Raw genomic sequence first — 25,216 nt, forward strand, 5'->3', positions numbered from 1 at the left:
ATATATTTTCAATTGTTTAGAGATATATTGAATCTCTTTGACCTGAGAAGTCAGCCAAATTGAAATAATTAATTTTTATTATTTTGAGCAAGTAAAATGTTCCAGTTTCTGAGCATGGAGGTTATGTTGTCAAATAGAAAAAAACTTGTATGCCTTTATGGAGTTTTACACTTGAGATACATAAGAGTTAACTAGAAGGAAAACAAATAATTTACCATACAATTCTGTGGTTTATAATTAAGGCATTTCATTGATTTTTAAGATGCACATCTGAGATGGATGGAATCTTAAAATTGGCATGTTGAAACCATATGGCAATTTTTCTTCTGAGTGGTACAATAGAATAAGAATGTTCTAAATGTCTTAAAGGTGATGGCATCTCAGAGGCAATGAAATAGGAAGTATATAAAAAATGTCAGCACATTGGTTAATTTTTAGCACCCAAAGCTAGTCAAAGGTGACTTGCAAAAAGAAGTTTCAGATTTCTATATCCTTTATTTTTGCGGGAGGGTGAGTTCCAGGGATTGAAGTCAGGGGCACTCACCCACAGACCTACATACCTAGCCCTATTTTATATTTTATTTAGAGATAGGGTCTCACTGAGTTGCTTAGTGCCTCACCATCACTGAGGTTGGCTCCGGTCTCAGCCTCCAGAGCTTCTGAGATTAAAGGCCATGTGACACCACTTTTGACTTCTAAATCCTTCAGTCTAAACTAGCTTTTTTTTTTTTTTGCAAAAGTCAACAATCTTTTATTGTGGCTTCCTGGAGGCCCACAGCCAGGAGGGGAGCACCATGCTGCCCCAGGGCCTGGAGCAATTGTTGCGAGCCCAGAGCAGCAAGAGGGAGGGGGCCAGGCCACTGGAAGCTAGCCAACCAGCCCACCCCATTGGCACCCCTTGGGAGGCGGTAACCATGGCGACAGCCATTGCCAAGCAGGATTGAAATTCAGGGCGTCACCCAGGCTGTTTCAAAAATCTTCCCACACGGGAGGGGAGGGGAGGGGAGGGGAGGGCCCAGCAGCCTGGGGGAGGGGAGCCCGCAGCCCGGCAGGCCTTGACGTAGGAGGCTCGGCGCACACTTGCGCGCTTGGGCACCTTGGGGGCGCTGGGCTTGGCCACCTTCTTCACTGTCTCGCGCCCCGCCAACGCTGCTGCTGCCTTTGTCCTTGGCAGCACTGCCTTCGGGTCGCTTGTCGGCTGTGGAGCCTTTGGCAGGCCAGGGGGCGGCGCCTCTGGCTTCTTGGGCTTGTCTGCGGCTTGTGGGGGGGGGGGGCGCACCCTAACAGGCCTCCAGCTTCTTGAGGTTGAACTGGAAGGAGTCTTGGGCACCCTTGCCATTGACCTGCAGCAGCCAGTCGTCCTGCACCAGCACTTGCATGGAGCACTTGAGGTAGGTGCGCCCTCTGTGCTGATCGAACCACTGCTACCTTCCTGGCCTCCATTTAGATGGCGCCACGCTTGCCCAGACTGCAGATCCCACAGTCTGTACCACCAGCTGAGTGTGTACTTGTCCAGCTGGTTCTTCTTGCCGCTGCCCCCGCTGCTGCCGCCACCCGCCCGCACTGATTGCTTGGCCTTCTGGGCGCCCGTGGGCGGCAGGGCCTCCTCCACTCCACCTAAATGGTGGCCAGTGGGCTGGTAGTGGTGGTGCGCAGAACCGGGGAAGAGGAAGGTGAGGGGCCGCTGCGGGCTCAGGGCGCAGGGTGGCTCCACGCGGGAGCGGCCACCACCGGGCCTGGGGTTGGGTGGCAGGGCTGGGGCTGAGCGGGCCTAGCGAGTGATTGGGGGGGGGCAGGTCTGGGCAGCTCGGGGCTCGGGGAGGGCTGGGGGAGCTCGGGTCGCGCAGGCGCTGCTCCGAGGCCTTGGCCTGTGCGCGCAGAGCTCAGCTAAATCAGAATTCTTTATTCGGAAGTTCCCTATAGAGATCTTTCTCTTCATGTAAAACAAATGGAAGACTGGTGTTCATAAACATGACTACAATTTTTTTGAAAAGGGTTTGAGGGGAACAAACTTCTTGGTGCTTTTCCATGGAGAGCACATGGCGGGTAGTTAATGCATTTGAGGTTAAGTTGTTCAGACAACACAAGCAGAATTTATGGAATATGGATTACTTTTGTTTTTTTTCCCCCATTTCTGAAAGTTTGTAGGTCCCCTTATACTTTTTTTTTCCAAGTAAGACGTCCTTAAGTTGAATTTCGATGATTCATAGTTGTTATAGTTTTTATAAGAATGTATTTGAAAACATTTATTCTCTGTGTGCACAGTTTACTTGGGAATCTAGCTCCATGATCTCTCTTGGCTAGGAAGCCTGTATAAGGACTTTCCTTCTGATACTGAGGACTGGTTTCATAGGAAACTCAACCATATGAAGGTTATATACCTTTTTTCCCCAGGAGGACTTCAGCTTTGCTTATCCAAGTGTGAGTGTGGTTCTGAAGCATCCTGGAGCTTGTTTGAAATGCAGACTGGTGGTGTACATGAACCTGTGGAAAGCACCAGACAAGATATGTGACTCTCAGACTTGAGGGTACTACCAGGATTGCTGGACTAGTACAAAGTTTCTGATTCAGTAGTGGGTGGGAGCCTGAGAATTTTAATTTTAACAAGTTATCACATGATGCTGATGCTGCTGGTACAGGGACCATACTTGGAGAACCATTATACTAAAGTTTCCTCATTGTACATTTTTCTCCTCTTTCTTAATTTCGTACTCCTTCAAATAGCTTTTTAAAAACAGATTATCATATCCTTTACTTGATTGAAGGGGGGAAAAGCATATATATATATTTTGCGATGACCACACCAAGATTGCTTTTCAGCATCTAATTTCAGAGCAAAAAATCTCTTTAAAGCTTGGTTTTAAGTCTTATCTATAGATGTCTCTTTCTCTTCTTTCTGTAAGTATTTTTTTTTTTTAATGTTTAAAAATTCTTTTAATGTAGATAACACGTTCTTATGGTTCAAAAGTTAAAATGACATAGGCATGCTTGGGAAAATCTGATTTCTAACTGCTTTGCCCCCCCCCCCACCTTTACCCTTCTTTATTAGATAACCTCCTTTAATTATTTCCCATAGATGTCAATTGTTTCCTTTTAGAGTAGGAGAAATGCCAGTGTACTATATTCTTTTTATATAAAATTAGCATACAATGTAAGTAATTCTGTCTCATGCCTTTTTCTTTATATGCTCTTGAGATATTTTCCTATTAGTATTTATTTAGAAAGAATATAATATTTGTTTATAGAAAACACTTAAAAAAAACACAGCTATATTTAAACAGTGTCTATTAATGCCTTGTTTACTTAACCATTCCCCCTGGTGGGTATTTGGGTTGTCTCTAGGTTTATCACAGACCATACTGTCATGAAACATCTTGTATACATATCATTTTATACATGTGCAGGTACATCTCCTAGAAGTGGAATTGCTGCACCTGTGGGCAGTGCATTTATAATTTTGTTAAATACTTCCTTTCTTAAATGTTGCACCATTTTTAACTCCCATAAGTACAGTTTCTCTTAATTATTCATGAAGGATTGGTTTGAGGACCCCTTTGTGGATACTGAAATTCAAGGATGCTTGAGTCTCATATAAAAAAGCATAGTGTTTGCATATAACCTATGAACATCCTGCACATACTTTTAAATCATCTTTAGATTGCTTAGAAAACCTAATACAATGTAAATTCCATGTAAATAGTTGTTACAATGTATTGCTTATGGAATAATGACAAGGAAGAAAGTTGGTATGTGTTCAGTATGACAATTTTTAAAAAAATATTTTCACTTATGATTGTCGAATCCAGTATGAATATCACAGATACAAGAGGGCAGATTGCAGTGTATGAGAGAGTTCCTATTTTTCTGGGGCCTTTCCAATGTAGTGTGTTTACAACCCTTGAATTTGTTAACAGTTTGATAGATGAGAATTATCAATATAGAGTAGTTTTAACGTGCATTGCTATCATTATTAATGAGGCTGAGCATCTTATGCTTAAACTAGCTGTATTTTTTTTTTCCTGTAAACCCTCTGTTCATGTGTTTTTTGTACATTTATAATTCCAAAGTGTCAGTAATTGGTCCTTAAGGTAAAAGAAAAAAAAAAGTGGGATGGTTTCAAGGACCAAAAAAAGATGTGGGAAGATATCTTTTCCCATTGACAGCAATTAGTGTTTGAGTGATGGCTGCTAGAATGTTCAGACTGAAAAACTTTGTTATATTAGAACAGACTGAAATATATCTAAAACAAAACACATGGGGTTTAACATACACATACACAATCTTCAAGTAGGTGTCCTCTCTAAACAAACCAAAGAAGAAAAAGACTGTGTTAAATTCCAGTTGCACTGCTACACATAAGGTGTACGGAGGGGGATAGTGGTTTTCAGCCATATTCCCATGCTGATGTCTATTTAAAGACAGCATCTAGATTCTGTAGTAATAGACTTGCTCTGCCTAGCTCCACACAAATTTGCATCATGCCACACACTGGACAAAACTTTCAGGGTTAGGAGGGAGGAAATTTCTCAGGGGAATGGGACATGCAGAACTTTGGGATATCCCTAAGGATTTTCACTAGGCTCTGAGCTCATTATGGACCTTGTGCCCCAGAGCTACTGTTCTTCCCTCCACTTTCAAAAACTCCACCCATAAGACTTTGAGTTAACAGTGTCCCTGGGGGAGACCTGGTCAGTTGCAGAGTCTATAAAAGGAAGCCCTGAGGGTTTTCATCTACACTGTTCAGGAGCACTTAGCATCTCTCCTCCTACTGCAGCTCAGTACTACCACCCTGATTGCAAAGCTGTTTCATCTCAGAGTCCACAGCCTCAAATTCTGCTCAGGAATACCGAACTTCTCTGTCTACCCAACGTTCCAATCAAATGATCATGTACTCTCCCAGTCTAAATTAAACTTTATGCCTAACATAGAAAAACACTGTTTCAAATGCACAAAATCCAACTCATTTAATATGTAATAAAGTCTTTTTTTCATTTTTTTTGGTAGTTGTAGATGGACATAATAGCTGTAATTATTTATTTGTTTCTTTGTTTGTTGTGGTGCTGAGGATAGAACCCAGTGCCTCACACATGCCAGGCAGACACCCTACCACTGAGCCATAATCCCAGCCCTGTAATAAAGTCTTAATATCTATTTAAATGTAGTATAAAACTTTTAACAAATGCTGCTAACAAGGGACCGGGGATGTGGCTCAAGCAGTAGCATGCTCGCCTGGCATGTATTTGATGTAAAGAGTTGTGAACAGTGAGGATTTTTGTGGTGGCATGTGGATTGAGCATTGCACTGTGCTCTTTGTGTGTATTACTTTTATTTTGTTCTCACAACAACAAGGGCTCAGTAAAATTGTGAAATTTGTCCTTGAGCATGTAGCTAGCAGGTTTACAAAAACAACAAAAAAAACTTGAGGCTGGGGATGTGGTTCAAGCTTGCTTGGCATGCATGGGGTGCTGGGTTCCATCCTCAGCACCACATAAAAATAAAACAATAAAGATGTTGTGTCCACCGAAAACTAAAAATTAAATATTTAAAAGCTCTCTCTCTCTTTCTCTCTCTCTCTGAAAAAAAAAAAATCACTTGAATTCAGATCTTTCTATCTCTAAGTTCCAGTGCTTTCTTATGCATACAGAGAAGGGTGTTGGTAGAATCTTAGAAAGTTGTATGTTACTTCAGAGGCTGTGACAGGAAGATTGATAGTATAATGCCAGCCTCAGCAACTTAGTGAGACCTGTATTAAAATAAAAAGGTCTGGGGATGTAGTCCAGTGGTAGTGCACTCCTGTGTGGTTCAATCTCCAGTTCCACAAAAGAAAAAAAAAAAAAGAAAGAAAGTTGTTAGAATGTTTCCATTGTTGTATTCTAGATAATGGAAATGTTGAAAAGACTGACAGTAATGCTATTCTGTCACCACCACTGCCATCATTCATATTATCCTCCTTATTTCTAATGTTCTTCAGCATCAAACTAATGATGCCAGGGTTTCCTGCTCATTGTGTTCAATACAACATAGGCTTGTTTAATTTAGCAGCACTCTGAAATGAAATGTTCATGCTGCCAAGTACAAACAGTTCTGTGGGATGTTAATTTTGTTAGAGGAGAGAATGCTTGTTTTTCCTTGCTATGTGCTAATAAAGATGCTGGAAGATTTTCTTATGAGTATAATGTATTTTGACTTGTTTAAATCTATGTAATCAAAAAGAAGTGGGCAATCCTAATAAACATTTTTCTTTTTGTAGGCTTTGGTTAGTTTCATTCTGTAACCTGCCAGCCAGTTGTGAGTTGCATGCTCTTTTGTTTTTTGCTCTTTTTACTTTGGATCTGGTTTTGTGGATGGTTGCAATAGGGATTTATTGATAGGTACATAGATTATTTCTCCATTTGAACAGATTGCATGTTTTTATGACACATTATCCTGTCACAGGCAGAGTGATTCAACCAGACCCTTGTGCAGAGATGTTACTATATGACTGTGCAGCCATTTAAAAAAAATAACAGCTTTGTTGATAGATAACTCACATTACCATCAAGGTCACTCCTTAAAAGTGCAATTCACTGAGTTTTAGTGTTTTCACACAGTTGTGTGCTTACCCTGCTAATACTGAAATACTTTCATCATCTCCAAAGAAGACCCATATCCTTTAGCAGTCACTCTTTACTCACTCTTGCTCCATGTAGCTATGAATCTCCTTTCTCTATTTTTGGATTTATTTGTTCTGGACATGTTATATAAATGTAATCATTCAATATATGGCCCTTTGTATCTAGCTTCTTAGCTTGTTTTTGAGATAGCACAGATCAGAACTTTATTTTTTTTTATTGCTGAATAGTGTTCTGTTATATGGAAACACTGCAGTTTGTTTATCCATTTATCAGTTGATGTATATTTGGCCTCTTTGTGGTTCTTATGATCATGCTGCTGTGAATATTTGTGTACAAGTTTTTGAGTTGACATATTTTATTTTGGGTAGATACTTAGGAGTAAAATGTATGGGCCATAAGAAACTCTGCCAGACAGTTTTATAAAGTGACTCTACCATTTTACATTCCCATCAGCATTGTTTGAAGATTCCATTTCTCCATATCCTTTCCAATACTTTGCCATGATATTTTTCCATAGTTGTCATCCTAATAGGTATTAAGTTACATCACATTGTGGTTTTGATGCATTTTTCTGATAACTAATGATATTTAACATCTTTGTGGACTTGTTAGCCATTGTTTATATTTGTTAGACAAATGCCTATTCAGATTTTTTGCCCATTTTATAATTGAGCTGTCCTTTTCTTGTTGAGTTGTAATGATTTTTATGTTTTCTGGATATACACAAATGTACTCTTATCAGATATGTGAAGTATAAATTTTTTCTTATTCTATAAATTGTCTTTGTACTTCTTAAGAAGCAAATAGGTTTTTTGTTGAAGTTCAATTTACCAGTTTTTTTGACTGCTTATGCAGTTTTCTCTGAAATTTTCTATAAGTTAAAAAAAAAAAAACATCTTGGGCTGGGGATGTGGCTCAAGCGGTAGCGTGCTCGCCTGGCATGTGTGCGGCCCGGGTTCGATCCTCAGCACTACATACCAACAAGAATGTTGTGTCTGCCAAGAACTAGAAAATAAATATTGAAAATTCTCTCTCTCTCTCTCTCTCTCTCTCTCTCTCCCCTCTCTCAAAAAAAAAAAAATCTTATTTCTCAATATCTCCCATTAATTTTTTTTTTACAGAAAAAAATGATCATTTGGTTAACCACACAATGGGTTAGAGATACTAATAAATATTTTGTATTTTTAAATATTTTCATCAAATTTAATGGTAGAAGTCCAAGTTTTCTATCCTGATATGCAGAAAAAAATCAGAAAATGTCTTTGAGTGTTCTGCTTAGCTCAGAATGTACACATTATTCTGTAAACATTTATAGGTGTCTAATGTATTCTGAGGACTTCACTGGGATTGGAGATCCAGAAATGCTTGGAATATGGTCCTGTCCTTAAGGAACAAGAGGTCATGTGCCAGGCTACAGATTTCTTCAGAGGGTAGTGGAGGGTACCACTGGAGGAGGAGGAGCACTGCCTGGGTAAGAAAGCCTCACAGGGAGTCAGCGCTGGTGCTCTGCCTGCAGAGATGCATGGGTGACCAGAACCTATTGTTATAGTCTGTGATTATTCTTTCAGACACTTGCTGCTGTGTGTGCGGTGTACATTGGCACTGGTTATTTGTAACAGCAATATTTAGGGATATTGATGTAATGAAATGTAGACATTAATGTGATGACTTTGATACCTAGAAGCAAGCCTGAAGAAAGCTATTTTTTTTTTCCAGGTTTTCAAAGTTTTCAAGAATGGAAACATCCTACTTACTAATTAATTAAGTGGTGTGTGTGTGTGTGTGTGTATCTGAGCCCCAGCCCAAACCCAAGCAGTTCTGGGTAGTCAGAGGAAAAATGTAGGTCAAAGAGGAACAGCTGTTTGGCCTGAGAGAATATTGTCTATAGAGAGTTGGGTGAGTCCTGTTAGGGAATTTAGATCTTTCTTTAATAATGGAGAGCCATTGATGAGTTTGGGTGTGTGTGGGGAACATGGTCCTTCCTGTTACTGTACCACAGATGCTGGTTGTGAGGAATAGGGATAGGACATTTATGGGCCTGTTGGATTAGTCCAGATGAGAGCCGATGAGGACCTGAGCTAGGGCACTGATAATAGAGGTGGACACACAGACTGGAAATGTTTAGAAGATGCATATTAGGATGCTTGTCTGCAATCAACCATCATAAGTTAAAAGGAGGATTACTGAAGAAGAAATATTTCTGAAGAAGGTTTCAAAGAAATGAAATGCCATAGAAGCCAGCATTATTTTAGGCCCTTGTGGGTTAAAAGTGACAGAGCAGGGGCCATTCTCAGGCTCTCCCACAAGAAGGAGGAAAGAGGGTCTCCTCCCAGCTGTGCTTTTTAAAATCCCAAGAGTGCTTTTTAAAAAAAATTATATTATTTTTTAAAGTTTTTGATGAACTTTATTTTGTTTATTTATATGTGGTGTTGAGAATCTAGACAAGTGCTCTACCACTGAGCCACAACCCCAGCCCCCAAGAACACTCTTAGCCTTGGGTTTCGTTCCCCCTGTTCAGGCAGAAGCTTTACTGGGAACTTGCTGCCATCATCACTAGCATTCTCAGAAGTGGGGAAGGATTGTGGAGCAGAGCCATCTGTTCCTCTTTGGTAATTCAAGCTGGCTTGGGCAGTTGTTAAGATCTGAAGTGGAAGGTTGAGAATGCCCCGGAAGCTTGTGGCCTGGGTAGCCTGTGATGACAGCATTTCTGTGCAAGAACAAGGTTCACAAATGAGTAGACTAGAATTCAGGAAGTAAACAGAGTTCCCATTAGACCAGCTTAGTTTGGGTTGTGACTGTCCAGATGTTATGTTTCTGTGACTATTCACTTGACTTCCTTTACTAATAGAACTCCCTCTAGGGACTGGTTATTTCCTTTGTATGACTTTCCAGAGCCTAGCATTACTGCACTTGGCACATCTGTGAATGAATGCATACAGGTGACCATGCATAGCAGGCACTGGATGGATCATTTCATTAGGAAATATAGATTTAGGAGCACCATGTAGAGCTAGGTGGTTGATAAGTCTTGAGATTTATTCTTATTGGCTAAAAGACATTTATGAAAGTTCAGCTGTTGTGTGGACCTGTAATTTTCATGTCTAAGAAACAAAATTGTGCCTGTTTTCTTTTTTTTTCCTTTTTGCCCTGCCTAGAATTTAATGCCAGTAATTATTGTTGACAATCCTGCCAGTGATTTTGTGTGTGTGTGTGAGAGAGAGACAGATTAGAATCAGACTTGTGATAGGGAAATGAAAGTGATAATGGCAGATAAACTCTATTTCCTTTTAAGAATAACTGACTCAGGATGAAATCTGGAAGTGATTTCAGATCACTCCTGTAAACTCTCAAAAAAAATGTTTATGAAACACTTGGAACAATACATATTGTACTGAGAAAATGTGCTTTGATCAACTCTAGAGATACAAAGCAGGGAACTTAATAAATCAGGTCTTATTTGTGAATGGTAAGGACTGAACATTGACCTTAAAAGTAAGAATTCAGTTGATATCAAGATTGTGTATTCTGAGTAGCAGAAGTTAACATAGTTCCATTTTTTATTTAAAAATAAAATGATTATAGATTACAGATCTTGGCATCTTGAAATCTGACTCCTGATTCCTATCTCTTAATAGCTATTGGAATACTGATCAAGAATGGAATTCAGCTTTGATATTTTTACTCTTTAATTTTGAGATGACTGTGCTTCCAACTCTGTCTTCACTCCATATTCAGTAAAGCCAAAGTATTGTTACCTTGGGTATTCCATAATTTTTATTATTTAAAATTCAGAAAAACATAATTGTGTTTATATAAAGTAGTAATATTACTCTCCTACTTGGGAGAGGCTGTTTGTTTCTTTTAAAAATTTAAGGCAAAAATACAGTTATATTAATTTAGAGGCTGAATAATTTTGTCCTACCACCCTACGATACAACACAATATCATAGTAAGTTGGATATTTGTTTGTCCCTTGGTGTATGTGGGAAATTGGCTTCAGAACCCCCTGTGGACACCAAAATCTGCAGATTCTAAACTATCTTATATAAAATGAGGCAATATTTGCATATCAATTATGACCATTGTTCCAAATACTCTCCATCATCTCTAGATTATTTATAATATCTAATATAGTATAAATATGTTGTATATGTGAGATCATATTACTTAGGGAATAATGACAGTCCAAAAAGTCTGTATATGTTCAGAACAAAAGCATGTTTCTTCCAAATATTTTCTATCTGTAATTGCTCAAATCCATGCATGTAGAACCCTGCAACATTGAAGACCAATGTTTTTAATATTTATTTATTTATTTTAGTTGTAGTTTAACACAATACCTTTATTTATTTTCATGTGGTGCTGAGGATTGAACCCAGGGCTTCTCATGTTCTAGGTGAGTGCTTTACTGCTGAGCCACAACCCCAGCCCCCCAATGTGTTTTTTTTTTTTTTTTTTTTTTTTTTTTTTTTTTAGAGAGAGAGAGAGAGAGAGAGAGAGAGAGAGAGAGAGAATTTTCAATATTTATTTTTTAGTTCTCGGCGGACACAACATCTTTGTTGGTATGTGGTGCTGAGGATCGAACCCGGGCCGCACGCATGCCAGGCGAGCGCGCTACCGCTTGAGCCACATCCCCAGCCCATTTTTTTTTTTTTTTTTTTTTTTAAAGAGAGAGTGAGAGAGGAGAGAGAGAGAGAGAGAGAGAGAGAGAGAGAGAGAGAGAGAGAGAATTTTTTAATATTTATTTTTTAGTTCTCGGCGGACACAACATCTTTGTTGGTATGTGGTGCTGAGGATCGAACCCGGGCCGCACGCACGCCAGGCGAGCGCGCTACCGCTGAGCCACATCTCCAGCCCCCCCCAATGTGTTTTTAACATTTATGTTTATTGTCTCAAATCTTCCTATTCCACACAGTAGATGTGAGCCTTTTAAAAATTTTTTCTTAATTTTTTTGTTTTGCCAAAGTACTTTCAGATGCAGCAGTTGAAAAACCAGCCTCTATCTCAGAGCAAAGCCTGTCCATGAAAGGGGGCCTGACCTCTGTCCTTGGAAAGACCCAGAGAGCACTCCTAGGCACACTCCCACCCTGCTAAGTTGTTTATCTACAAATAACAGGAGAGATCTGCTGTTGCCAGGTGTCCCTGACTCAGTCAGGCTAGGTGGGGACCAATAGCAACCTCCTAACAGCCACCAATCAGCATGAGACAGGAAAATACCTGGGTTGCCAGATGACCCTCCCAGTAGTTTATGTTGGGAAATCATGTAGTTCAGCATGAACACCCCTCTTGGCTTAAAACAGTTAGTTCAAATGAATCCCCCTCTTGTAGTAACCAATTACCCCTACCCAACTTTTTCCCACCAGTGAATGTGCTAATTATGTTTTAGAGTTGTTTTATGATTTTCCCGTGGTGTGTGATGATTTGCTAAGAGAGGCTATGATGTATGTGAAGTCCCTGCCTTCCTCAAAGAGTGTATTAAACTGTTGCAAACCCTGGGCTCAGGGCCTCTCAGCATCACCAGTTGCTGTGTGTGCGCACGGAGGACCCAGCTAGCTCTCAATAAACACCTCTTTGCTGCTTACATTGATCTTGGTCTCTGGTGGCCTTTTGGGGGTCTGAATTTGAGCATAACACAGTGTCTTTAAGCAAGTTGTAATTTCAGGTAAGAGACACTTTTACTTTTTTTCTAGTGTCTGAGACCAGTCTCCTAGTGAGCTTCTATTTGCATTTTAATGTAAGTCCTGGCAGAGGTCCTGAATGAGCTAGGGAAAACTGCCTTTTTGAGCAGAAATGTCAGGCCTAGGGAATTTGAAGCATTTTTTTTTCTGAGTTGGTAATTGGACAGGTTTGAATGTCTAAAATTATGGTACATTACTTTCTTTTACCTTTGAGAACAAGTCTACAATGTTAAGCTTCTTACTGAGATAAGCCAGTTGCTATTGAGCAGATCCACTTTTTTGTGTGACCATTCTTAGGTTTAGTCTTTCTCTCAGTGACAAACAGGTTAAATCTCTCTCCAAAGCCTATTTGTAACTGAGGGAGAGTAAACCTTTTGGTAATAGGCTGTTTAGATATTTTTAAGAGGTCTATGGTAAGAGATGAGAACAGAAAACCTGGCACTTGTATTAAAGAGAAAATTGGCTTCTGTCTCCCTACAGAGAAGAAGAAGAAAAATACCTGGGGCATTTAAGGCTAAAATTTGGCTAAGTAATAGCATAACATCTTATCAGGTGATGTCAAGCATTTGGCACAAGTTCTAAAATATCTCAATATAAAGAATACATTGATTACATCTGAGCACAAGGACAGTAATGGGAGATTTTAAACTGTCTTGTGAAGGCTAACTATGTGAACAGAGAGAACTTGGATATTTCTTACAAATTATCTCATGACATGTTTTTTAGTCCTATAATCTAAATTGCTAGTGTTTCTAATAATTATTTTACCTCTGACAAACCAATTCCCAAATGCAAGATTGTACAATATTTCAGAAAACCATTCAAAGACCAGATTGTTACAGTAAAACATATTTTTTAGACATGTTTACATCTATAGGTGACCATTTCAGCCAAGACTGTTGTCAAAAAACAATCTATAAGATAAACACATTATAACCAATGTCTTAAGTGCCAGAAACAGATACAGACAAAATCACAATGACAGACAAACCAGACAGACCAGGTAGTGAAAAATATATTCAAGTTGCCAACTCCTATTTAACCATGACTCCTACATCAGTGGCACCAAAAATTTCCCAAATAGTGTATCAGATGCTCTTACAATTGGAAACCAGAAGTGTAAAATCAAGGGTTTCTGTGTGGCAACTCTGCTATATTCTCTTTCTTTCTCTCTCTCTCTCTCTCTTCCTTCCTTCCTTCCTTCCTTCCTTCCTTCCTTCCTTCCTTCCTTCCTTCCTTCTTTCTTTCTTTCTTTCTTTCTTTCTTCTTTCTTCTTTCTTTTTCTTTCTTTCTGTCTTTATTTTTTTTAAAGTAGTCAAAGATGGATCAAACCTTACAGTGCAAGGAAAGAAGGTGGCAGTTCTCTGAAGCAAAAGGGCTTTCGGTAATTTCTGAGAGTCCCTCAGTCTCTCTCTTTACTTAAAGGCATAACTCATCTTGTTCAGTCTAACCCCAGATACACTTTCCTGTCTCCCACCTTTCCAGGAGTCATCTCTCAACATCTTACATCCTTGGAATGAAAGTACAGTTGCTAGGAGTGCTAAGCTGTCCCTAGTAAGAGAAGTGTGAGCTTCTCTGGAGTCCCACCTGGTGTGGCAAGATTTCTAAACAAAAAGCTTGGTCCCTATCCAAAGCCAATTAATTCCAATTTAATATTGAGGAAACACTTTTGGGAAAAAGAAAATAGAGGGTTTATTGCTTGAAGCAAGCCCCCAATGCCACTCAGCTCATCAAATTCAAAAAGCTTTGCCATATTTCCAGATACTTCATTTGGACAAACAGAGTTCTCAAAGAGACTAGTCCAGTCTGTCATTTTCATGTTAGGATACATGATAATAAGTCATTAGGAGGTGGTGCCACAGTAAGCTGTAGAAACACCCACAATTTGCAGATATTCAGACAAGTTGTATACTGCTGATTTAACTGTGTGCATGTACCTTGGTTTGGAAAAGTCTAGCATTTTACAATCTAATTATTGTAGGTAAGATTTGCTTCTGATATGCAGGGCCTTGACTTTGAATTCTGACCTGAAGTCATCCCAGGTCCACTCCTTTCTACAGCACAGCTGTTCTTGCAAAGAATCTATTCATTGTTTCTTTCATGCATTTACTTATTTACCATTAGAGGTTGTTTATGGAGGGCCTGTTTGGTGTCAAGCTTCTCAGCAGACACAGGATAAACAAGGCCTCAAGTTGCTCCCAGCCCAGTAAGGAGACCAATGTGCAAACTCAAACTTGTTAGCAAAATTAAAAAAAAAAATTACTGTAGCATTCATTTCTTGAAATGTAAACTCATAATTATATGAGATGCATTTTTTAGATATACATATATACTACCATTATATATAATTAAAAAATGATTACTACATCTCACATTAACCACATTTATTTCAAATTAATTTGTCTTTTGAAAACACCAATATATGACACTCTTTGGATATATACATTTGGTGTGTCTTCAAATTTGTCACTTTTTGTATTATGTTCTTTTCTTTATTCTCCTTTTTATAGGATTTCTTTTTTCAAATTATTGAGATTAATGAATTTTAGACAATTCAATTAAACAGTGTATTCTGTAGATTTTCTTTTTAACCTCAGATAAAATACATCCCACTTTTTATAAGCTTATTGTTATGTAAATGACTTCTAAAAACCTGCATGTATAACACCCTAAGCTGACTTTACTCTGGACTATTGATATCTGAGTGGAGGGGATCTCAAAGTAATCCATGGAAAAGGCAGAACTGGGATGGGTTGGGATGTGAGATTGGTGGATGTATTTGTGAAATAAACGTAGAGAAAAAAAGTGCTGTGAAGGAAAGAGGGAAAGAATGACCAACCCAAGGGTTCAGATTTAAAAAGTCTAATGGTGGATCAATGGTAGCATGAGGGCAAGGGGTAGTTTCTTTGGAGGCAGAAATAAGGTAGAAAAAAAAGAAGGAAACTCTGGCACAGTCCCCAAGAGAAAGAGTCAGATGAATGGGTTATGTGTTTATTTCTTCCCTCCTTAGAGTGGAATTGATAATTCATAGTGAATGTTTCAGTAGGTAGTATAAAACCATTTCCAATTAGCTTTACCAATTTGTGTGGCCACAATCAACCTTTGACAATTCCAATCACATAAAATCTTTGTACTTTTTCATCTGTTTATTTATTTATCTATTCATTCATTCATTCCATTTTTTTCATTCAGTTTTGCTTTACTGTTATTGTGTATACACTCCTGGTGAGTATACAATGGTACGTATGTATAACTTCTATAACATTAGATTAAAGTCAGCCAGCCTTAGCAACTTAGTGAGGCTCTAAAAAAATAAGCAAAACCCTTTTGCTTTATAGAATATTTTATTAAAGGCTGAGAGTGTTTCATAGCAAAAAAGCATATCTGATTTCAATTTGTAATATGAGAGATATCTTGCAAAAATAAAAAGTAATCAGTGACACTCTTAGTGTCAAGGATGTAAATAATTCAAAAGTAATAGTGAGCTAGTTGGAAAACTCATCTAGGTTATTAACTACTTCTTGGGGAAGTTAGTCTACTCTCCAATATATAAAAGTGAGAGAGAAATTCTTTATTAAGTTTTGTATAAGAAAAAAAGAGGAGTTTTGACACAGCTGTAAGTTGACCTAGACTGGGTCAACTTTAGTGGGTGATTAGGGTTCTGCTAAGATGATAGATCCTTGAATTATTTGGAATAATGTGATTTTATCTAGTCTAAATAAACAAAGATAAAGGTCTAATATAAATCATGCTTGGCCAAGGAAAAAACATTTAAATGAAAAGTAAATGTATGAGTAAACATATAAAACAATATTTAAGAAAAAGTTAACATTCAGAATATTTATGCAATTATATAATCACCAGTAATTTAAAAACAATGACAACTAAAGAAAGTGAATTAATAAAGGAAGAAATAAATAATGGAATAAATTAATTAATAAATGAATAACTAACAAGTGCAAAGATGTAATGTGACTGGAATTGTCAAAGTCAGCTTGTAGCCATGACAAAGTGTAAAGGTACATGGAAATGGTGTTTTACTACTTACTGAGACATACCCTGTGAACTATAAATTCCACTCCTAGGTGGGAAGAGTTGAACACAGAACCCATTCACCTGGCTCTCTCACTTGGGAACTGCAAAAAATTAACTTTTTCTTTCCCCCCAAATTTTATTGCTGCTTCCAAGAACACTACCCCTCTACATTCATACCATCATTGTAGACTTGTGGCATATGAACCCCTCTACTGCTCAAGTTTTTCTTTTTTTTATTGCTCTTTTTCTCCCTACTCGCATATAATCCACCAATACTTATTTTGTAATGCAAAATCTACATACTCTGCAATCTCCAGTCTTACATCTTACTATATCCATTTCCTGCCGTGTGCATGACAATTTTGAGATCCCCTCCATCAAGACATCAATAGTCCAAAGTGATCAGAATTGGGGGTAAAATATGCAGAATATTAGAAGTCAGTCACACACTAAGAAAGCTATAAAAAGTGGGCTTCATTTTAAGGGTGAAAATAAAAAGAAAATCTATAGACTTCACTAGTTAAAATAACGGATCCAAAATTTATGAGTCTCAATAATTTGAATTATACCTGTGAGTCACTTTTTTGGGGGGAAGGATATGGGGACATTGCTAATGAGTTTAAAGCTCAAACTGTTTTTTATGAGACAAAGAACAGAAAAGTTAAAAAAATATTAAAATTGTGATATCATTTTCATAAATAAAAATATAGAGATTTATTCAAAAATTGCTTTAACCTTATAAACAGTTATAAGTGTCAATGCACTTTCCTCTGGGATATGTCCTAGTATTGGAAGAAAACTTTGCCTTAAAATAACCACATTCACTGACCCAATAATAATAATAATAATAATAATAATAATAATAATAATAATAATAATTAGTAGTAGTAGTAGTAGTAGTAGTAGTAGTAGTAGTGATGTGGGGAGGATTTCAGGGTTGTGAAGCATACCTGTAATATAAGTTACTTGAAAAGCCAACATGGGAGAATTTTATACACTGTCTGAAGACATATGTATAAATTATATATAAAAATGTTTATGGGTTCTGTAGTGAAGGGGCACAAGTCCAATACACAGTCTTTATTTTTTTTTAATATTTTTTTTGTTGTAGATGGACACAATACCATTTGTAGTTTGTTTGTTGGTTAGTTTTTTAATGTGGTGCTGGGTGTTCAACCCAGTACCTCACCCATGCTAGGGAAGGGCTCTACCCAAAAATCCTTTACTTAATTTTTTTGGCGGGAGTGTATGTGTGTAGTGCAGGGGATTGAATCCATGGCCTTATATAAGCAAAACAAGCTATATCCTCAGCCCTGATCTGTAGTCTTTTAACAATGACAGTGGAGCAGCCTGTCATTCAGCCTTTGATTCTGCACCCACTTGGCTCAGGTTGGAGGCAGTGCCTGAAGCCTTGACCAATCAGTCTCTTAGGTGAGAAGTGTCCAATCCTCATGCAGCTGGTGATGATGGGGAGGGCTTCCACAATCTTCTGTTCCCTTCCTGTCTGGAGCCCGCCATTTTTTTCAATCTTTTTGTAGGCTTTCTATGCTGGATCCAGAGCCCAGGTGTCTATGCTATGCAGAAACTGAAAACAAATCACAGGCAGAATGCTGAGAAGACATTTGGTATTTGTTTTTTAGGGATTGGCTAGCTTCACTAAGCATAATCTGCTCTAGTGCCATCCATTTCCCTGCAAATTCCATGATTGTGTAATACTCCATGGTGTATAAATGCCACATTTTTTTATCCATTCATCTATTGAAGGGCATCTGGGTGAGGGGAATGGGAAAATAAACAAGGAGAGAAATGAATTACAGTAGATGAGGAAGAGAGAGAAGAGGGGAGGGGAGGGGAGGGGATAGTAGAGGATAGGAAAGGTAGCAGAATACAACAGTTACTAATAGGGCATTATGTAAAAATGTGGGTGTGTAACCGATGTGATTCTGCCATCTGTATTTGGGGTAAAAATGGGAGTTCATAACCCACTTGAATCTAATGTATGAAATATGATATGTCAAGAGCTTTGTAATGTTTTGAACAACCAATTAAAAAAAAAAGAGAGAGAGAGAATGTTGAGAACCCTGAAAGCTAGGAAATGGTAAGTGTGCCTTGTTATCTTGAGACTGGGTAGGAAGGTAGCTTAAACTGACAGGAGTGGCAATGGTGGAAACTGGCAGTCGTGGCTAGGGACTCCTCCTGGTCCTCTCCAGAGTCTTGTGGCCAGAGGGTCTCTCTGTGGTAGCTTAGCCTTCACCTCCCACTGACTAGTATAGTGAGGCTTATATCGGCAGTTGAAAACCTGGGCATTTTTGTTCCATCATTGTAAGGTGTTTTCAGCTTCTTTCTAAAGCCCTTTGTGAGCTTCCATGTGCCATAAGTCCAGCATGTCTCCAGATTGTGTAGTAAAGACTGAGATAATTATCAGGAGAGAACCCCAAATCCATTTGTTGTAATCATGCATGAGATAGGCTGTTGATTTTAGGGCTTGTTACTCATGAGGGTTTGTTTGGTTGTTTGTTTGTTTGTTAATTTATTTATTTAATTTTGTGTGTGTGTGTGTGTGTGTGTGTGTGTGTAATCTTATATTTTACCTAATTATTTTGGTAATGGCTGTTTGAGGATAAAATGCCTATTCAATGCAGATGACCAATTTTGAGTATTTAACTTTATGTTGTATACTGAACACATTAACTGTAAATAAAACAATATTTAATGCATATTAATATGAGGCTAGATCTTTGATTCTGTTTTAAAAGGCAAGTATTAAGATACAATTTTCTCACTCAACAAATCTTATCCAAAAGGATTATGAGAAATTTCTTATTGAAATTTCTTATTGATTAAAAATTGTGTAAAAAGATGATATATAAAGGCAGGGGAATTATCCATCTTTAAACCAATAGGGCCTCTAGGAGCAGATCATGCCTGGTTTCTTTTTTTTTTTTTTTTTATTTGTTATTGGCGGACACAACATCTTTGTTTGTATGTGGTGCTGGAGGATCGAACCTGGGCCGCACGCATGCCAGGCGAGCGCGCTACCGCTTGAGCCACATCCCCAGCCCCATGCCTGGTTTCTTTCCATGCTCTCTGCTGGAACTGACTTGGCAGTTTCTTTTTTTAGATTCATTCCTGTTAGTAATTTTTTTCTTTTGTTTTGTGTTGTGCAATAATGCATTGATAATAATAAATATTTTGAAGTGAAAAATTCATTATACTTCTACTTTGTAATTTGTTTTCTATATTTCTTATTTTCTATTTTGATTAATGATTTAATTTCTGGATCATTGCTTTTTATTGTGGCATGCTTGGATTCTTTTCATTCAATATCTCCCACTTCTCTTTATATATCCTTTAGGTTTTTAATTTTTACAGTATTTCATAAGTTGCTTAGACTTGTCTTAAACTTTGTCCTGCTTGATAAGCCTCTCCCATATTGGTAGAGTTTCAGCTTTGCACACTAGGAATGATGCTCTCATTTTTTTCCTAAAGAATTATTCACATACTCAATTTGTGATTATTTATATTAATATTTTTGTCTCAATTTTACCCTCCAAACTTTCTATAAATAGTTATTTAGTGTTCTTTGAGTAATTCATAACTGCCAGTATCCTAATTTTCAGTTCTTAATTTTGTTTTTCTTTTTTGTCACTTGGATTAAGCCATGCTTCTCTTTGTTTATATTTGCTTTATTATTTTTATTTGTTCATTAAAGGAGCCAACAGTAGATTATATAGTCCATTTTGGGAAAAAAGTATAAAAACTTTTAAATAAATAAAAATAGGCAAGAAAAGTGCTGCATCCTTGTAATGTTTGCTAATTGGGAGGCCATGAAAAGTATTTCATGTTTGAGGGAAGTCATAGAAATTTAGAAACAGCATGACTCAAACAATGTTTAAAAGACTTGTGTTGTAGTTCAGTGATATAGTATTTGGGGAGTTAATCTCAAGCACCACACATAAAAAATTAAAAGTTGGATGACATAAAGATCCAGAAATGCCAGTGCTAAATATGTATCCATGAAAAATTAAATCACAAAATTGAAGAGATACCTCTGCTTTTGTGTTTAAGGCACACATTGTTCTCAGTATTAAAGCTAGGGACTCAATATATGTGCCCATCAATGATCAAATGAGTAAAAATATTGTACTTATATACTATTATTATTTAGTTGTAAAAATATTTTGTCTCTTAAAGTGTTATAAGAAATGTATGCACTACTTTGCATTAAGTGAAATGTAGCAGGCAGAGATTAAGTTGCATGAGCATTTGATTCACATGTGGAAGTCAGAAATTTAGTGAGTAAAATTTTGCTCACCAGGTACTGTGTTTTTTGTAGGGTTGATATTATAGTCAAATTCACATATTTGTATTTTATTGAGCATTAGAGGGTCAAGAGTTTTGTTTTACTACATGGTGAGTGTATTATGTTCTTCATAAATGCTAATAGAAGGAATACAATACCTTGTAAGAACAAAACTGATAATTACATAAAATAATGATTGTGTTAATTTATTCTTTTTTGTGTTAATTCATTACATTTTGTCATTTTACCTTGTATATATAGTATAAAAATACCATGATATATTTAGGAAATAAACAAACATGTATTTGTCGATGAAAGAAATCATATCACATGAATTTAAAAATATAAAAATCAATTTATTATACTTGATTGTTATGCATTGATTGGCATTGATTTTTAAAATATTTTTGTTTATTTCAGCCATGACTCCTCATGATACCCAAGAATATTCACCAGAGAGGGGCATAAAACATATATTTCACAAAGTGATAAGTGGGAAATATAGAAGTTGTGATCTTGACTATTTACAGCAAAAGAAAATATGGAAAACTACAAGTGAGAGTGAACAACAGAAATAATAAAAAATCAGGCCTTGTTCACCACCGGAGAATTTATACTGGATAGAAGCCCTACAAATATAAACAATTTGGCAAAGCTTTTAGTAAAACAAACAACAACAAAAAAGTTCTTATTTACCACAGAAGAAACCACACTGGAGAGATGCCTTACCAAAGGGCAGAATGTAATAAAGTTTTTAAAGAAAAATCAATCTTTATTAAGCAAAGCAGAATTCACACTGAAGAGAAGCCTTACAAGTGTGAAGAATATGGTAAAGGTTTTAGTCAAAAATTAAACCTTATTTACCAAAGAAGAATTCACACTGGAGAAAAGCCCTACAAATGTAGAGAATGTGGCAAAGCTTTTAGTCAAAAAGCAGGACTTACTTACCACAGGAGCACTCACACTGGAGAGAAGCCCTTCAAATGTAAAGAATGTGGCAAAGCTTTTATTCAAAAACCAGGCCTTATTCGCCACAGCAGAACTCACACTGGAGAGAAGCCCCACAAATGTAAAGAATGTGGCAGAGCTTTCAGTCAAAAAGAAGGCCTTATTCTCCACAGCAGAACTCACACTGGAGAGAAGCCCTATAAATGTAAAGAATGTGGCAAAGCTTTCAGTCAAAAAGTAGGCCTTATTTTCCACAGCAGAACTCACAGTGGAGAGAAGCCCTACAAATGTAGTGAATGTGGCAAAGCTTTTAGTCAAAAACCAGACCTTATTCGCCACAGAAGAACTCACACTGGAGAGAAGCCCCACAAATGTAAAGAATGTGGCAGAGCTTTCAGTCGAAAACCACACCTTATTCGCCACAGTAGAACTCACACTGGAGAGAAGCCCTACAAATGTAAAGAATGTGGCAGAGCTTTCAGTCAAAACACAGACCTTATTCTCCACAGCAGAACTCACACTGGAGAGAAGCCCCACAAATGTAAAGAATGTGGCAAAGCTTTCAGTCGAAAATCATACCTTATTTGCCACAGCAGAACTCACACTGGAAAGAAGCCCTACAAATGTAGTGAATGTGGCAAAGCTTTTAGTCGAAAATCATCCCTTATTCGCCACAGCAGAACTCACACTGGAGAGAAGCCCTACAAATGTAAAGAATGTGGCAAAGCTTTCAGTCGAAAATCATACCTTATTTGCCACAGAGGAACTCACACTGGAGAGTAGCCCTACAAATGTATATAATGTGGCAATGCTTTTAGTCAAAAACCAGACCTTTTTGGGCACAGAAGAACTCACACTTTCTATTGGTTGAACTCTACTTTCTTCTGGTTGAATATCTTGAGCCCAAAGATATGTAACCTGGGAGCTAAAAGAAGTATGACATAAATGAAGAGGTACTTTTTGTATTTGATTTTTCTGCTTGTGAAGATGTACACTTCTCTACCTACAATGGTATTATGATTGATGGTGACTTGTGTGAATACACGAGGCTTAAAATGCAGCTACATGATTTTGAGTCCTTTTCCTGGTAAAAAATACTATAATTTGTACTCTAATAGGAGACTCAAAATGGTGCAAGACAAACCTTTTTTTTTTTTTAATCTGCCTCTTTATTCATGGTATTCTAATGGTTTTGATCTAGTCAGTTCAGACCATTTCTGATTAATGGGTATCATCAAGATGTAGCCATGTATTCAAATTCCCTCTGTGATCAGTAGCAATTCTTCCCATTAAAAATCAAAACATTCTCATAGAGCCTTTGCTATATTTTAAGGATCCACTCTTGCTTTTGTTTTACTAAACAGAATCAATTCCACATAGTTGAGTACCAAAGTAAATGGCAATACATTAATCTAAGCACTGTGAGGAATATAAGAAATACAAGATATCACCTTTGAAGTATATAAAAAAATAAGAATCATAAATGCTAAGCCATTACTATCTAACCTATACCAGGGCTTTTAAAATGTAATCTTAGATGTTCTACGTACTCTCATAGTAAGAGGCCTTAGACTCAAAGTCATTTTATCTTGTTGTTTTAGTCTGTTTTATAATGCTATAGAAAAATACCAGAAATAGGCCAATGTATAAAAAGAGATATAAATGCATAAATTTATATAATCTGTACAATATGGTAAGTGGTTTTTCATGTTTTTAGCTACAACGTATTGAATATTATTACAATGTTACTATGTGGATAAGATGTGGGTATGATGAACCAATAATAAATAAAAATTGCACGCTGCATTGTTAGTAATTCACCAAACAATTTTTTCAAAAAAAGACACTCTGATGTGTGGTTTTTATCAACTATTTCATTATGAATGAATGAAGTTAAGTAAATGAATAATTAGAACTACATACTTGCTTAGGGTGCCTATAATTCATTGTTAAAAAACCTTTAGCTATATAAGATTTTAATACTGTATCTCACATTATGACTTAATGGAATTTTGATTAATAATGCTGAAGTCTTTCATTGAATCTTATATCAGTTTATGAAATAAACACACTATATGTGATTTCCTCAATTCTAAGTGTCTTATGTTTTAAGAAACTGTAAGGACAATTCAAATTAAAGTTAACATACTAATACCAATAGCAGAAGCATCATAGGAAAAATGAAAACAAAGAATCGGGAGATTCCACCATTATAGATGTAATTTTCTCAACATCTTTTCAATGTACCTAACCTAGTATTAATACCAAAATTAATGAGAGACCTCTTTTCATGCTGAGTGTGCATGATATTATATAAAATGAAAACAATTGCAAATGTTTCAGAGATGCATTTTACAACATTAGTTGAAAATACAATTGATTGATCAGTATCTCACTGTGTTTGACCACAGCAAATACCTTCTCAGTGTTCAAGATAAATGGATAAATATAAAAAGAATCAACTAAAATCCATGTTAAACAATAACAACTATTTTTTCATAAGGAAACTATCAGTGTTTTTTTTTTTAAACAACATGACAATAAACTGTGCCTTATCACATGAAGGAAAGCAACAATTCTTCATTTTATTATTTGAATATGCCAAGTATTCTTTGGCAAACTGCCACATATGTTTTAATTTCACAGGTGTGAATTTTATCTGATTTTCTCTAAATTGCTACTTATTTAATATAAATTTGTTGAAATTATTTCTGCATGTGCTAATTAGTGAAATATAGTGAGGAATGGAAATCATTTAAAGCTCTATGAATTGCAATCCTAGAATGGTAGGAGGAAGCTGTATATAATCATGAGAAACATATTAAATAATATTAATTTGTTCCAGATATTTATTTCCCTTAGCATTCACTTTTCACTATACTAGTGCTTTTAAATTGAGCTGACTATTAAATATCATAGGAACATCCATCAGAACAATCAGAATAAGGAATTTAAAAGAGAAACAATAAAATCATAAACATCTGGTTGAAACAACTAGCCAACTATTGGATCTTAGCTTTTGACTTTTTCCTCCTATTTTCTTTTGATGATGACTAAGAGGAAGGTACTTCTATTAAGAGCATGACTAGAACAATTTATGGCAATTTGTTTTTCTAAACATATATAAAATTGACTTGCTAACTCAGAATACAATCTATTGAGTATATCTTTTTATGGTCAAAGAAATGTATAACTACACAACATAAAGATTGGCCTTTTGTAAAAAAGAATGTGATGGTGAAAAACAATTTGGAAAGGTAGTATTGAATATTTTATTTCAAAGAAAAGGCAGGAATATTTAAAATAGTTTTGATTATTAGATTCATGTAAAAAAAAATGGTAGTATCCAGGCCTGATGTGGTAGTACATGCCTGTAATCTCAAAAATTATAGAGTCTGAGGCAGAAGGATCACAACTTCAAGGCCAGCCTTGGTAACTGAGACCAGGTCTCAAAGTAAAATATCAAAGAATTGTGAATATATATGAATGACAAAGCACCCCTGGGTTCAATCCCCAGGACTATATAAAACTATAGTTTCCAAAATTTACACCCATCAGCAGCCTCTGCTCTATCTGCAACTATGTAAAGTTCTAAAAGGAAACTAAATTTAGCCATACCTACTAATAGTTGTATGATA

The 25,216-nt window shown here is 36.8% G+C and overlaps 1 protein-coding gene across 1 annotated transcript; it reads left to right on the forward strand.

The window, feature by feature from the left end:
* The first annotated feature begins 1,076 nt into the window (after window positions 1-1,076).
* Window positions 1,077-23,641, forward strand: LOC144250110 (uncharacterized). The gene is made up of 2 exons (XM_077792553.1): window positions 1,077-1,391; window positions 21,051-23,641. Exon 2 carries the CDS (start codon window positions 21,351-21,353, stop codon window positions 22,359-22,361), a length of 1,011 nt encoding a protein of 336 aa, XP_077648679.1. The 5' UTR covers window positions 1,077-1,391; window positions 21,051-21,350; the 3' UTR covers window positions 22,362-23,641.
* Window positions 23,642-25,216: the final 1,575 nt, after the last annotated feature.

This window comes from Urocitellus parryii, chromosome 14 (genome assembly GCF_045843805.1).
Source record: "Urocitellus parryii isolate mUroPar1 chromosome 14, mUroPar1.hap1, whole genome shotgun sequence".
In the NCBI taxonomy this organism is placed as follows: domain Eukaryota; kingdom Metazoa; phylum Chordata; class Mammalia; order Rodentia; family Sciuridae; genus Urocitellus; species Urocitellus parryii.

Coding starts and splice junctions, on each gene's coding strand:
- LOC144250110 (XM_077792553.1), top strand. CDS start 21,351: ATGCCTTACCAAAGGGCAGAATGTAATAAAGTTTTTAAAGAAAAATCA.